At 36.5% G+C, this 15,822-nt stretch overlaps 1 protein-coding gene across 1 annotated transcript; it reads left to right on the top strand.

Moving 5' to 3' along the window:
• The first annotated feature begins 2,066 nt into the window (after positions 1–2,066).
• Positions 2,067–7,550, top strand: LOC136043921 (cuticle protein 7-like). Its single transcript, XM_065728969.1, has 2 exons — positions 2,067–2,244; positions 6,884–7,550. Exons 1-2 carry the CDS (start codon positions 2,233–2,235, stop codon positions 7,442–7,444), a joined length of 573 nt encoding a protein of 190 aa, XP_065585041.1. The 5' UTR covers positions 2,067–2,232; the 3' UTR covers positions 7,445–7,550.
• Positions 7,551–15,822: the final 8,272 nt, after the last annotated feature.

Raw genomic sequence — 15,822 nt, 5'->3', positions numbered from 1 at the left:
CGGGAGCTAACCCTTTTTCCTCTATAGCCCGACCCATCCCCCAAGTAAAGAGTTGTTAACGATATTTTGTTTCTAAATTATGGAAGCTGACCTTTAGCCCTCCATGGCTCAAACCCCCCAAAAAATAACGATATTTTATTCCAAAACTAATAGAACCTAACCCCTAGCCCTCAATGGACCGATCCACCCTCCCCCTCCCAAAAAAATTAACGATAATTTATTCCAAAACTCATGGGAGCTGACCACTGGCCTTCTAAGGCCGACCCCCTTCCCCCCAAAACAAATTATTACCTATGTTTTTTCCAGGATTATGGGAGCTGACACCTGGCCCTCCATTTCCCACACGTCTCCCCCTCCAAAAAACGATATTTTATTCTAACATCTATGGAAGCTAACCCCTAAACCTCCATGGCCCCACCCCCTCCCTGAAGAAAAGCTATCAACTATATTTTATTCCAAAACTGATGGAAACGTTATCCCTGGACCTCAATGGCCTGAACACCCCCCCCCCCCAAAAAAAAAAATATAATATTCCCCCATAAAGATATTTTATTCCAAAACTTATGAGAGCTAAGTCCGGGCCAGTTCCTGCCTGCCATTGCTAGGCCTAACTCAGATTGTCATTTTATTCAAAATAGTCCTAACATCATATAACATGGCTTTCGGTGTTGAAAAAAAAAATCCTCGAATCCTAGGGGTAAGGCTTGTAGCTTATGCTCTGAGGGGCACATAAGGTTTCTTATGAAAGGGGTAGCGTATAAACTTTGGAGAAGGCTGATTTGATTAGAAATTGAAAGCTCCAGTTCCCTTTTAAGAGTCAAACGTGATACGGGTAAAAACAGTCTCCCACCTCCTCTGACGCCATATTTTCCTCAAACGCATCTGATCAAAATTGTGAGACAGCTATTTTGTTCAGAATACTTCAAAGAACACATAACTATGCCTCCAGGGTTGACACAACCCCCCAGAGCCCAGGGAAGAGGTTGAATGCTATGCCCCATGGGGTATAAGGTTCTTATGGAATGGATGGTCGGATAAACTTTGGATAGGGCTCATTTGACAGGAAAATTGTACTAGTGTTTTTTTTTTAAGTGTCAAAAGTGATTGGAGGGCAACCAGCCCCCCACGCTTATCATCTCCCAAAACACATGCAATACAAACTTTGAGACAGCTATTGAAAAATCAATTAATTTTGCCTCTGGAGATGTCACCCCCTCCCCACAGCCCTTAGCGCAAGGCCTGTAAGTTAGGTAATTTGTTCATTGTTTTACATTATAGTATATGGTATTCAGAAAGGTGCGATTTACATCTAGATATAATAGTTGCACTCCAAAATACTTTTAACTAAGCAGTAGATTAACTTTAGTGTAAACACTGGGAGAAATAGGCCACTACCCCCTCATAAACAGTATGAATGTTCGTTTAAGCTTTAAATCACTTATTGTTTGGACTTGGCTCCAAACAACGACTGATTTACGAAGTTTTTCTCTTGAGCCAATCAACAGCACTTGTCACAATTTAAGCGCCTTTTTCTTCAATTAGCGAAGCAACCAGTTCTAAATGCCAATTCATTTCATTTTATTTCATTTCATTTATTTATTAATCACATATACATGTTCCCATTTCTCCATCACTCAAATTATGGCTTTGCTATTATTTCTTCCCCTAAGATTTCTACTTCCTTTCAATCTTTTCTTACGGAATATTTCTATTCTATTTGATGACGTCACATTTTCTGTTTGGCTCCAATAATATTACCGAAAAAAAAAGGAAAGGCCTAATATAAACCTATGTAAGGGTCTTTTTGTCTAATTAAATAAAAAAACATGTTTTTTGTAGCTTAAAGTAAGGAGTGACATTAAAACTTAAAACGAGAGGAAATTATTACGTATATGAAAGGGGCTGTCCACTCCTCAACGCCTCGCTCTTTACGCTAAGGTTTTTACTGTTTTAAAAAAGTAGAGTTGTGACAGTTTTAATGTTGCCCTTTAGTTTCGTAAGAAAACTTGTTTTTTTAGTTGAATATTTTCAAGGACTGACAAGGTTGGATGTTTCGTTAAACATATCTTGCAATTAAAAGAGAAAGGAATACTTTGCGATTGACCACGCCCGTTAGTTCTATGAACTCTGTTATTAAGACGATAAGATATAAAAGGAAATGACGAGAATACACAACGCATCAGTTCTTCAAGTTTCTCTTCTAGTCTAAAGCTCACTTTTAAGTTAATAGTCATGAAGACTTTGGTAAGTCTGATATTTCTGTCATAGACAAAAAAGAATATATATTCAAAAATATTCAAATTGTTCTTAAGAATTTTTTTATACTATAAAAAGATTTCAAATTTTATACCTGACACACCTTTGAAAGATGTATCGAAAATGGAGATCCTCTTAAATAACATTGTTGTTATTTGAAACTCACCTCTAACACAGATCTCCTAAACGCCACAAAGCAAGTCCCCCTTGAAACAACTAATGAGACGGATTATTTCGGCATCAGAACCCTTCAAGAGTTTAAAGACCCATTCGCAATGAGATTATGTTAATAGCAAGATTTTGCTGCCACTAACTTTAACCAATCAAGTTTTTCACAGAATTTTCTAATTGGCTGGAAAAATTTTGTAACAATTCTGATTGGTTTAAAGTAGTGCTAGTTAAATCTTAGTATTAGTAAGATACTATTGTGAATGGGGCATGATATCACCTTAAGTGTAAAACATGTGTACACTTACTTGCAAGGCCGTTCTTTGTTACAAGATTAAATAAAAAAAAAAATTTTCAACTGAAAGTAAGGAGCGAAATTAAAACTTAAAACGAACAGAAATTACTCCGTATATGAAAGGGGCTGTTCTCTCCTCAACGCCCCGCTCTTTACGCTACAGTTTTTTACTGTTTTAAAAAGTAGGATTGAGAGAAAGAGTCAAACTTTAGCGTAAAGAGCAGGGCGTTGAGCAGGGTCACCTCCTCGTCAATACCTCGCTCTTTACGCTAAGCTTAAATTTTGTCCCAATTCCTTAAGAATGACCCCTGAATCACAAAGGCTGTAGAATAAATAGTTGAAATTACTAAAAATACTTTAGCGTAAAGAGCGAGGTATTTCGAGGAGGTGAGGAGATGAACCTCTCATATGCGTAATAATTTCTGTTCGTTTTAAGTTTAAATGCTGCTCCTTACTTTCAGTTGAAAAAGCTTTTCATATTTATTTTTTCATTGTTTTTTTCCTGTGCCCCCTTCATTGAAATTCTCTTCCCCCATGAGAAATTACTCCATGGAAAGATCCTCCCAAGTAGCCCTCCTCCTCAAATCCCCCCCAAACCCAAAAAATTACCCTGAAAATGTCTGTATGCTTCCCAATAACCATTCCTATATGTAAACACTTGTCAAAGATTGGAGCTTGCAGCCCCTCCCACGGGGATTGTGGAGAAGTAAGTCACCCCCAAAGGCATAGTTATTAATTTTTTTTACTATGGTGAATAAAATGGCTATCTCAGAATTTTGATCCGGTGACTTTTGGGGATAATTGAGCGTGGGAGGGGGCCTAGGTGCCCTCTGTTTTTTGCTGCTCCTTACTTTCAGTTGAAAAAGCTTTTCATATTTATTTTTTCATTGTTTTTTTCCTGTGCCCCCTTCATTGAAATTCTCTTCCCCCATGAGAAATTACTCCATGGAAAGATCCTCCCAAGTAGCCCTCCTCCTCAAATCCCCCCCAAACCCAAAAAATTACCCTGAAAATGTCTGTATGCTTCCCAATAACCATTCCTATATGTAAACACTTGTCAAAGATTGGAGCTTGCAGCCCCCCCCACGGGGATTGTGGAGAAGTAAGTCACCCCCAAAGGCATAGTTATTAATTTTTTTTACTATGGTGAATAAAATGGCTATCTCAGAATTTTGATCCGGTGACTTTTGGGGATAATTGAGCGTGGGAGGGGGCCTAGGTGCCCTCTGTTTTTTCATCACTTAAAAAGGGCACTAGAACTTTTAATTACTGTTAAAATGAGCCCTCTTGTGACATTCTAGGACCACTGAGACGATACGATCATCCCTGGGAAAAAAAATAAAAATAAACACGCATCCGTGATCTGTCTTTTGGCAAAAAACGCGAAGTTCCACACTTTTGTAGAATAGGAGCTTGAAACTTCTACACTATGGTTCTCTGATACGATGAATCTGATGGTGTGATTTTTGTTAAGATTGTATGACTTTTAGGGTGTGTTTCCTCCTATTTTCTAAAATAAGACAAATTTTCTAAGGCTCGTAACTTTTGACGGGTAAGACTTGATGAAACTTATATATTTAAACTCAGTGTTAAAATGCGATTCTTTTGATTTAACTATTGGTATCAAAATCCCCCTTTTTAGAGTTTCGGTTACTATTGCCAGGTTTCAATAAAAATTTGGTCTTTGTTCACTCAATCGCTGAAACCAGTAACTTTTTTAATTCATAATTTCTGGTGTAGTTTGGTGTAGAGTGCTGTAAATTTAATAGAATAACAACTGAGTAAGAAAGAATTGCTTGCACAGCCAGGATGCACATGGTGTCTTTGACTAGCTTCACCATTCCAGTTGAATGTGTAGGATACCACTAGCTACCAAGATTGGTAAATGTCGGTACCACACCTCAACACATATTGCGAGCTTGCCTAAAATCTATGTCTTCTTATAGGCCAAAACATCTCTTAGCCTACAGTTGCTTGGGAATACATCGGCAAAAAAGAAACTGCTACGATGCTAGAGTAACAAGAGGCAACGAGATCAAAGAAATCCGATCAATGACAAACAATCTCCCCCCCCCCTATTTAAAGTCCGAGATTATACATTTTCTCACAAAAGAAAAGAATATATTTGCCAATGTGCGGTTCGGTCTACCAAAAACCCATTATGTAGGTCTTTCATGGTTAGAAGCCCAAAGTTATTATAACAGGATTTGAATTTAGCATTCTATTGAAAATAATATGGCGCTACCTATCTAGTGTCCGAGACAAGAAGTTTGGGCTTCAACCATGAATACTGCATAACAAATATGAACTAAATTTATTCAAATTAAACCATCATGTAAAAATATTATTTTTACATTAATCAAATAAAATTTGACTTTCCTGCAAGTGGCTAGACCCTGTAAATCCTGTTGCTCCTGTAGCCAGCAGCTAGATTTTGTATATGGCAAAGTCTGTAAAATTTAACTCTCCTGCTAGCGGCTAGATCAAATAAATCCTTTGAATCCTGTAGCCAGTGGTAAATCCTGCATAGGGCAAATCCTGTAAAATTCTCCTGACAGTGGTTAGAGACACTAAAGTTTCCAATTAACACAGTAGAAAGGAAAATTTGACAATCTAATAACATTTTAATCAAAATAAATTTGCAGAAATAATAAGAAAGAGGGATAATTACAAGGACTAGCGTCTCAAGGCTTGGATGGGGGAAGGAGGGTCAAAACCTGGGTCACCTAGGAATTTCGTGTTTTTGCTATTATTACACCCATTTATTACTAGTTTAAAACAGGAAATTAAGAAAAGTAGGCATCAGATAACATCAGTACTGCTATTAATTGCATTGCTACTTTATTAAAAAAAAAAAAAAAAAAAAAAACTAGTCCAAAATATTTGAACTTCAAAGTAACTAAATAGCTTCTCAACTGTAATGAAATTATGCAAAGTAAACGCTTGTTAAGGCAAACCGTTGTTAATATTTCAACTGGAATCACTATCGTAGCCAAAAAAATTCAAAATTTACAAGTTAACTAACAATCACATTATTAAAATAGAAATTAAAGTTGCAATTTCCAAAATCATAGAAAGTTTAAGTTGCAATCAGAGTTGCATAGAATTGCAGTTGCATTTGGACGTTGAAAGCAACTATTGAAATGTGGGTATTTTAATGTAATATTAATTTATTATTAAGAATTATTTATTATACGAATCAATGTCGAAACCTAACAATATTTTTCAATATTTTGTGAACTGCAATAAATACTGTTTTCGACAACAATGGTTCACATAAGAACAACCTTTTATTTCTACCACCTCTGCAGTTCATCTGGCTACGCTTCAAGCACGAAATCCGATTATGCTATGACACTATGCTAGAGGTTTGCACTCCCCCCGAGATGTTTGTCCGACTCGTAAAAACGTAAAAAAATTAATATTAAAAATTTTTTTATGTGGTTTTTAAAATTTTTCTTTTACCAAATTTACTTTTTTCTCGGTATCTTACCGAATTTATTTTCTTTTTACTCGGTAATTCCCAGTTCAAACCAATTCAAAATTTACAAGGTAACTAACAATCACATTATTAAAATGGAAATTAAAGTTGCAATTTCCAAAATCATAGAAAGTTGAAGTTGCAATTAGAGTTGCATAAAATTGCAGTTGTATTTGGACGTTGAAAGCAACAATTGAAATGCGGGTATTTTAATTTAATAATAATTTTGCTCTTCTAGATTGTTTTGATTTTCTAGATTGTTTGCTCTTCTAGATTGCTCAGCCAGGCTAATAAAATATTACTTGTCTAGATTTAAAGACTATAACAACTTATTTACTTATTCTATTTGTTGCGTAGAATTACCTTCATTATCTTTCTTTCTAAGATAGTGCCAAAGAAAATCATCAAATATTTCAAGAAGGGAACTGAAAATCCACGACTCAAATCTTTGAAAAGAATTGTTTGTTCAATTGAAACCACAAAAAAACTCAATTTGACATGGGAAATTCATAACTTGCAACAACTTACCACTAAACCCTTATTTAATACGATTCTCATCCTAAAATGAAAGAATGTCAATTGACACTATTTAACCGTGATATAATGAGCACATAGTAAACTTAAGGATACAAATTTGAGCTCAAAAGATTTGTCAATCCCTCAAACTTAAAACTTTTTTCTAGGCAATTTTGTTCATTGTGGTGGCAGCTACTATGGCTCATCCGTCAACTTATGGTTACGTGGCCCTTCATCCGTTTTCCTTTCCATATGTGTCCCAGCATAGCCCGTACTCATACGCCGGGTATCCCAACATTGTACCAGCAACCGCTCCAGCAGTTGTGAAGTCTGTAGCAACACCTTACACCGTATCTTTAGCACCAGCTTACTATGCACCATCATACACTGCGAATCAATATCACTCTCAAGATGAATTGGGGCAGGCAAGCTATGGGTATGATCATCCAGGTCAATCTCACGCAGCAACTAGAGACGCATATGGCAATGTAGTTGGAAGCTATGCTTATGTAAACCCAGATGGAAAAGAAATTCGTGTCAACTATGTGGCTGATAACAACGGGTTCCGTGTTTCTTCAAATGACCTTCCAGTTGCACCAGCTGTCCCTGCTTACGAACAACCAGCTGCACCTCTTCCTGTTGAAGATACACCAGAAGTTAAAGCAGCAAAGGCCGAACATTTCAATGCAGTTGCAGCTGTCAAGGCACGTAACCTTGCATTAGAGTAAGAAGTTGACGTTTTTAACAATTAATTTATTTCTAACTTAACGAAATTGCAAAAAGACTTGATTTTTTACTCATTAATTTTTAATAAATACTGTTTGTAAGCCCTAATGAATTATGCATAGACCTATAGAAAGAGCCAAGTGGAGCAGAGTGGTTAGCGCGCTAGACTTGAAATTCTCTAGTACCTAAAGAAATGTAGGAAAGGTAAAACAGGAAGGGTGTGCAAAAGCACAAGATGGCTGACCTTCAAATCTCCATTGAACTATCTGGTTGAAGAACGATGAAAATTTAGCGCCACCGGTAAGGATTGAAAGTCCAATGCCAAAATCTTTACCTCTTTAAACAGTTCATGGTAACGAACTGTTGTGGCTTTTATCATCAAATGAATTGGCTTATTATGGTTATTCCAAATATATAAGTTTTGTTAAGTTTGGTGTTACCTATCAAAAGCTGCGAACCTGAGAAAATTTGCCAGATTTAAGAAAAGGGGGGAAAACACAACCTAAAATGCAAGGAATTTTATTGAAAATTACGCCATCAGATTCAGCGTATTAGACAACCGTACTATAGAATTTTCATTCTCCCATCTACAAAAATGTGGAATTTTGTAGTTTTTACCAGAAGACAGATCACGGATGCCAGTTTATTTGTTTGTTTCTTTATTTTGCTGTTTTTTTACAGGGGTTGATCGCACCGAACCAACAGTCCTAGAATATCAGGAGAGGGCCCATTCACAAGGATATTGAAAATTATAGCGTCCTTTTCAAGTGACCAAAAAGATTGGAGGGTAATTAGCCCCCTCTCAAGCTCTTTTTTTCCCAAAAGTCGTCCAGTCAAAATTCAGATACAGCTGTTCTGTTCAAAGTAGTTGAAAGGTCCAGTAAATTTTGCTTTTGGGGGTAACATGACCCCCTATAGCCCCTTGGGAAAAATCTGTATATCATGAAGTTTTTCCATTATGTATGTATAATATTTGTTATTGGGAAGTATACAGACATTTTTTCGGGGGGAGGAGGAATTTTCTGCTTGGGGTATTTCCCACGGGGAGAATTTTTCATGGGGAGGGAGGCTTTGGAGGTGAGCTTTTCATGAAAATTTTACCCTGCGGGATTGGTCAGAATTCTTAGACGAAATTCTTTTTTCTTTTAGTTTTATTTTCTCTTTGGTGACTCAATTTTACATGAGTAGATGTTAAGGGGAATTGTTCAGGGGAAATTTTTTACAGGCTTAGAATTGACTAGAGTATCTTTCCGTAGGGGGAGGATTTTAAACGGGAGAAATTCTCCATGGAAAGTTTTCAGCGGAATAAATTATCCAGGGGAAATTTTCTGCAGGAACAACTTTCTATAAAGGGATTGGGGGGGGGGGTATAATTGCGGTAAAACTTTTCAAATAGGAGGGGATTTCCATCACGAATCAGAAATAGTCAGAAATTAAATTTTTCCAAACGAAAGTGCGCTAAGAAAAATTTTTCACTGGAATCGACCACAAGAAATTTTCGAGGGGAATTTTCAGCTAGAATAGAATTATCTGGGTGAGAGGAAATTTTCCTGGTTTGGGGTATTTTACGTGGGATGAACTCTCCATGGAGGGATCTTTCGTGGGGAAAAGCAATTTTCCATGAAGGGGGAGCAGGGTTTTCTGGTATTATTGAAAAAAGACCAGAAATTAAACAAAAAGCATTTTTTTTTCTAAAGTAAGGAGCAACATAAAAACTTAATAATATAAGTAGAGTGAAAAGGTGTTAACAGCTTAACAGTACTTGTTACTGTGTTTACAGAAAGTTTAAAATAGGAGAATGTGAACAAGCCTAATATCTGTACATAAGTACCTTTTTTCCACCTCTTTCTTAGTCATTTCCAAGTAAACCAGGATACCTACCTCAACCACCACCAAATGAAGAACAAACTAAATACAAGTGATAGCTTTATAAATTGATTAGTAGGCCAAATGCACTATAAACTGTCACATAAACGCTTTGACGAAAGCTTAAATTAGTCCAGGAAATCATACTTTCTAGGGTCATTTCTGTAGGTAACAATTTTATTGGGATATTTTACGTTAGTAACGTAGGTCCGTACCATACAAAAAGGTCAAACAACAAACTGAAATTTCAATATACGAAGAGAGAGCTCGAGATAGAACATGGCATCAGAGATGTTCTTAGATGAATAACTCAAGTAATTTCTAAGTTAACGAAGTCCTTAATTTCGAATTTTTGCGGGTAGCGCAGAAAAGAAAATTTCTACTTTAGGTACATTTGTATATAAAGGTGTGTTTAAGTTTTTTTGTTTTTTTTCTCTTAGATGTTTTTACTTTACTCTGTTTAGTCTTTGGTGTCTTAAGAAAATTCATCAAAACGGCATCCTAACTTAAGTCGAACAATCCATACCATATACCATATATTGGCGATAAAACTTTGAGCAAAGACCACACCTGCCTCTCCTTCAAACAACCAATAGCCATAGCTATTTCCATACGACAAATACTATTCTTATAAACAAAAATCAAATAAAAAAAACAAGTTTTTTTAACTGAAAGTAAGGAGCGACATTAAAACTTAAAGCAAACAGAAATTACTTCGTATATGAAAGGGGCTGTTTCCCCATCAACACCCCGCTCTTTACGCTAAAGTTTGACTCTTTCTCTCAACTCTTCTTTTTAAAACAGTAAAAAATTGCAAATCAACCCCAGTGCAAATCAACCCCAATTAAGCGAACCCTTGTTCAACTGAACCCACGTGGAACTCAACTCCATTTAATTAAACCCTCACTCAACTGAACCCTCGTCCAACTAAAGTCCTGAGTAAGTCTACATCTCTTTTACTCAACCCCCTGTTTATCTCAAACATTATGCAACTCCACCCCTATTTAAATCAAGCCTTGCTTGACTCAACTCAACCCAAGGCCTAAGAGTAAGTTTGAGCTAGCGTTGATTAGAAGCTCAAGATTCGCTTCTCGCTTCGTTCGCAGTTTTTAACTTATAATACTCATTTGGGTAGCGCCAGAATTTTGTCCAAATCAGGGGCGTAATATGCCATGGGGTAAGGGGTCAACTGCACCCTCCAGAGCTCAAGTTTGTCCCCCCCCCTCATATCTCATTTCCCCCCCCCCCCCTCCCAACTGAAACTTAGTTTCTGCAAAAAAAAAACTATTCAAAAACCTAAATAAACCTAAATAATTCAAGTTTTCAGAGAAACAGGTCAGTTTTCTTAAGTATATCTTGGCCTTTATGGTAATATTTGGATCATTTTTCAGTTTTCACTTTCATTTTCACTTGACTTGGCAAAATTGGTTCCAACTTTGCTCCTCCACCCCCCCAGGATTTTGACGAAACTACGCCACTGTTCCAAATTTAAAGGAACTTTCAGGAATGGGTTTATCATCAAAACCATGGCCTTGTTAAGTATTTTTCGGTTTTGTTGGACCATATAAGCTTTTCAATTAGCGTTCGGGTAAGGATTGGCCAAGGGCCTGTGATTTTCTATCCGATTCTCTAAGCTCTGTCAGTTTGACTTACGAAAATTACGTAAAAGCATATTGTTTGAGTCATTCCATATAGGATCAACCAGGAAATGAAACCTGCTTTTTTGGGATGGGGGGTATAAACATTAATTCTGAGAATCTCGGATGGCTACCCATTTCACTGCCCCTACGATGTTTAGTGCTCGAGTAAGGATTTTCCAAGGGCCTCTGATTTTATACCCGATTCCCTAAGCTCTGTCAGTTTGACCTTTGAAATGACACTCGCTTTTTTAGTATGGGGGATATAAACACTAATTCTGAGAGTCTCAAATGGCTACCCATTTTACTGCCCCTACGATGTCCCAGTGATCCGCTATTGCTGGAGAAAAAAAAAGAAAAAGCAGACATGTGCTGGTATCAAGCATATTTTTGTAATTCCCAAGAAGTTGTTTTGTAAGTAATTTTAGCGTTGAAATAAAAGTAAATAGTATATACCATTAACGAATCAGCTTTGTATTTGAGAGAATTCTAGTTTTACTTGGTAGTGTTTTCAAAACTCTTTTTTTTTCTAATTTCAAAGGTGACTGGGAGGGGACGTATTAAAGAGGAGGATTTTCAACACCAGTTTAAGGGTTTCGGATCATGGTTGATTTCAATTGATTTCAGACACCTTTTATGGTTTTAAGCCTTTGCAATCCAGATACGACAGAAAAATGGCATTTTGTGCCATAGGGCATTTTATGATGGTGCTGTCATGACGAAACTATAAGAAGCACTTAAATGTAAATATTTGCTTTCAAATGACATTAAACAGCTCTCTATAATATCCTAGTCCCCTATTGGGACCAAAGAGATAAAACAGAAAGGGAGACTTATCAGTGTTTCCAGATCTTTTTGAACATTCCCATACACTTTTTTCTGGAATAAGCTTTTCCCATTAAAATAAATTTAAATAATAGGTATTATACCTGAATCAGTATTAATGGCAAGTATTTCTTTCAATGAGGGTTTAGCTGCACGGGCATTAAGTTAACCGAGGGTTGAGTTTCATCAGGGTTCAGTTAAACAAGGTTTGTGTTGCACGAGGGTTCAGTTAAACGAGGTTGAGTTGCACGAGGGTTCAGTTGAATGGAGTTCAGTTACACGGGGGCTGAATTGCAAAAGGGTTCAGCTGCACGAGGGCTCAGTTACACGAGGGTTGAGTTGTAAGAGAATTGAGCTACACGGGGGTTGAGTTAAAGTGGGTTCAGTTGCACCTGAGGCCAGCTGCACGAGGTTTCAGTTACATGGACGCAGTTGAAAGGGTTTTAGTTACACGAAAGTTCAGTTGCAATGGATCAGCTGTGGGATGATACTCCCTTATTGTTGCAAAAAATGTTTTAAAAGCATCAAAGCATTCTTGTTGCAAAATACTTATTGTTAAGCTTCATTGTACTAAACTTATTAGCCTCATATCTCATGAATAAAATTGTACCGTTTGATGTCTAAGTGCGCATCAGCTATTATGAAGGAGAGGCAGTGAGTTATGTAGGTGGGAGTTGGGGTTTGAGTAAACCCCTCAAAGAATGTATTTTAATGCCGAAATATCCCAACTCTCATTAAGCCTACAGATAAATATAGAGTGAGTTTGGGGCAGGGGGAAATGATATCTAGTTCTATTTAATTCCTGGAAAACTTTTTGGTCTATACCTTTCTTTTGGTTCTAACAAGGGGGGGAGTAATAGTGCCCCTCCCATCAGGGCGATATTTCTCTATATAGCATAAAATATAACATTTACACACCTAACGACACAGAGGTAAAAAAGGTGAGATGGGCATCAAGTGCCTCGCAATGAAATTTCTTGGGGGGGGGGCGGTAAGTGCTACCAGGGCCTTTATTTTCATCAATTTAGAATGGTGATATTTCCCTTTCCAAATTTAAACACTGTGTTTTAATGTTTTATATATTTATATATATATATACATATATATATATATATATATATATATATATATATATATATATATATATATATATATATATATATATATATATATATATATATATATATAAAGTATTTAAACATCAAAAATCCCTATTTTAAAGGTCACGATGGCCTTAGCCACATAGAAGATAGAAAGTCACACTGAATTTCGTCCGTATATCAGTATGATCAAATAGTTTAACTAGTTCTTTCCAGTATTCTTGATTGGTATGGGGATATTGTTTTCGTGATACTTAAATCAGAGGGCTTTAACTTCACAGCAATTAGGGATTCATTTGAGAATTTGTCATTGAAGATCTTGGCCGTTTCAAAAGGCTTAACTTTTCTTTTTTTTTCTTTTTTTTTGCTTGAAACATTGAAAAACAGTGAATTATTGCCAATATCAAACAGTTCGTGGTAACGAACTGTAGTAAGGAGCGACCCAGCTCAATAGTAACCAAAACTCTAAAAATGGAATTTTTATACCAAAAGCTACATCAAAAGAATTATATTTTAATGCTGATTTTACATATATAAGTTTCATCAAGTTTAGTCTTACCCATCAAAAGTTACGAGCCTGAAAAAAATTACCTTATTTTAGAGAACAGGGGGAAACACCCCCTAAAAGTCTTTGGATGTTAACGAAAATCACACCATCAGATTCAGCGTATCAGAAAACCCTATTGTAGAAGTTTCAAGCTCCTATCTAAAAAAAAATGTGGAATTTTGTATTTTTGCCAGAAGGCAGATCACGGATGCGAGTTTTTTTTTCCCAGGGGTGATCTTATCAGATTCAGATTATCAGATTATCAGATTCAGATTATCAGATTATCAGATTCAGCGTATCAGAGAACCTTATTGTAGAAGTTTCAAGCTCCTATCTACAAAAATGTGGAATTTTGCATTTTTTGCCAGAAGACAGATCACGGATGCAAGTTTATTTGTTTTTTTTTTTTTGTTTGTTTTTTTTCCAAGGGGTGATTGTATCGACGGAGTGGTCCTAGAATGTCGCGAAGATCTCATTCTAACGGAAATTAAAAGTTCTAGTGCTCTTTTCAAGTGACCAAAAAAATTGGAGGGCACCTAGGCCCCCTCCCACGCTAATTATTTTCCCAAAGTCAACGGATCAAAATTCTGAGATAGCCATTTTATTCAACGTAGTCAAAAAACCTTATAACTATGTATTCTGGGACGACTTACTCCCCCACAGTCCCCATGGGAGGAGCTACAGGTTACAAACTTTGACCAGTGCTTACATATGGTAATGGTTATTTGGAAGTGTAAAGACGTTTTCAGGGGGATTTTTCTGTTGGGGGAGGGGTTGAGAAGAGGGAGATATGTTGGGGGAACTTTCCATCAAAGAATTTGTCATGGGGGAAGAAAATTTCCATGAAGGGAGCGCAGGATTTTCTAGCATTATTAAAAAAAAAACAATGAAAAAATAAATATGAAAAAGTTTTTTCAACTGGAAGTAAGGAGCAGCATTAAAACTTAAAACGAACAGAAATTATTACGCATATGAGGGGCTCACCTCCTTCTAATACCTCGCTCTTTACGCTAACGTACTTTTAGTAATTTCAACTATTTATTCTACGGCTTTTGTGATTCAGGGGTCATTCTTAATGAATTGGGACAAAATTTAAGCTTTAGTGTAAAGAGCGAGGTACTGATGAGGGGTTAAACCCCTTCATATATGTAATGAAAACATGAGAATACAAAAGTTCGTTACGTAAGCTAATTTATAAGTTAATTATATCTGTACGTAATCCCAGTGTACCCAATTGTTCAGTTTGGGACGGGGGTCAGCGGCGTGACTCTGTAAGCTTAGCCAGAGTCGACCCTGCTCTAAATGGGTACCTGGAGAAATCTGGGTAAGGTAAACAGGAAGGGTGTTCGAAAGCACAGGATGGTTCGCCCCCAACCCCCCGTTGCACTTCCTGGCTGAAGGAACAAGAAAGGGAGATCAGCACCGCCGATAGGGACTGTAAAGTATAATGCCGTATCCTTTTTTTTATATCTTTTGCGAATAAAAACATTCGTAAAAAATTCAAAGTTCTAGTTGCCTTTTTAAGTAACCAAGAAATCGGAGGGTAGCTAGGCTTCCTCCCCCGCTCCTTTTTTTCTCAAAATCATTCGATCAAAACTATGAGAAAGCCATTTAGCCAAAAAATAAAAATGCAAATTTCGTTTTAATTATTCCTCTGCGGAGAGCCAAAATAAAAACATTCATTGATTCAAAAACGTTCAGAAATTATATATAAAAAAAAGCAAAAAAGTTTTTTTTAACTGAAAGTAAGGAGCGACATTAAAATTAAAACGAGCAGAAATTATTTCGTATCTGAAAGGGGCTGCTTCCTCATCAACACCCCGTTCTTCACGCTAAAGTTTTTTACTGTTTTAAAAAGTAGAGTTGAGAGAAAGAGTCAAACTTTAGCGTAAAGAGCGGGGCGTTGATGAGGAAGCAGCTCCTTTCATATACGAAGTAATTTCTGTTCGTTTTAAGTTTTAATGTCGCTCCTTACTTTCAGTTAAAAAAAACTTGTTTTTTTTTATTTTATACTAAACAATCTACTTTAGTTAGTTCCTTCCAGTAGTCGATTTGAAAAGAAATTCCACAAAAGAAGCTTTTTCTAAGAAAAGTTAAGAGCTTCATTAAGCCAAATATGAGCAGAAATGAAGTTAAATATCTTCCAAGTGTAAAACTACCAAAAATCAATATCAATAAATAAATGAAACTCAAAACGAACAGAAATTACAATAAATAGCCGAGTCAAACTCAAAACGAGAAAAAATAACATGAATAGGGCTGACATCCCCCATGCCTTTTCTAGACCAGAACATAATTTTCTCTTTACTGAAATGCAAATTACTGAAGTGCTTGTACTAGTAGTATTAGGATGCAAATATTTCCTTTCGGTTGGTTCAACATCCAACACAACAACCCCTGTTAGT

This window comes from Artemia franciscana, chromosome 2 (genome assembly GCF_032884065.1).
Source record: "Artemia franciscana chromosome 2, ASM3288406v1, whole genome shotgun sequence".
Taxonomy (NCBI): Eukaryota; Metazoa; Arthropoda; class Branchiopoda; order Anostraca; family Artemiidae; genus Artemia; species Artemia franciscana.
Note: the sequence above shows the minus strand (reverse complement) of the source record. Positions and strands in the feature narration are given on the sequence as shown.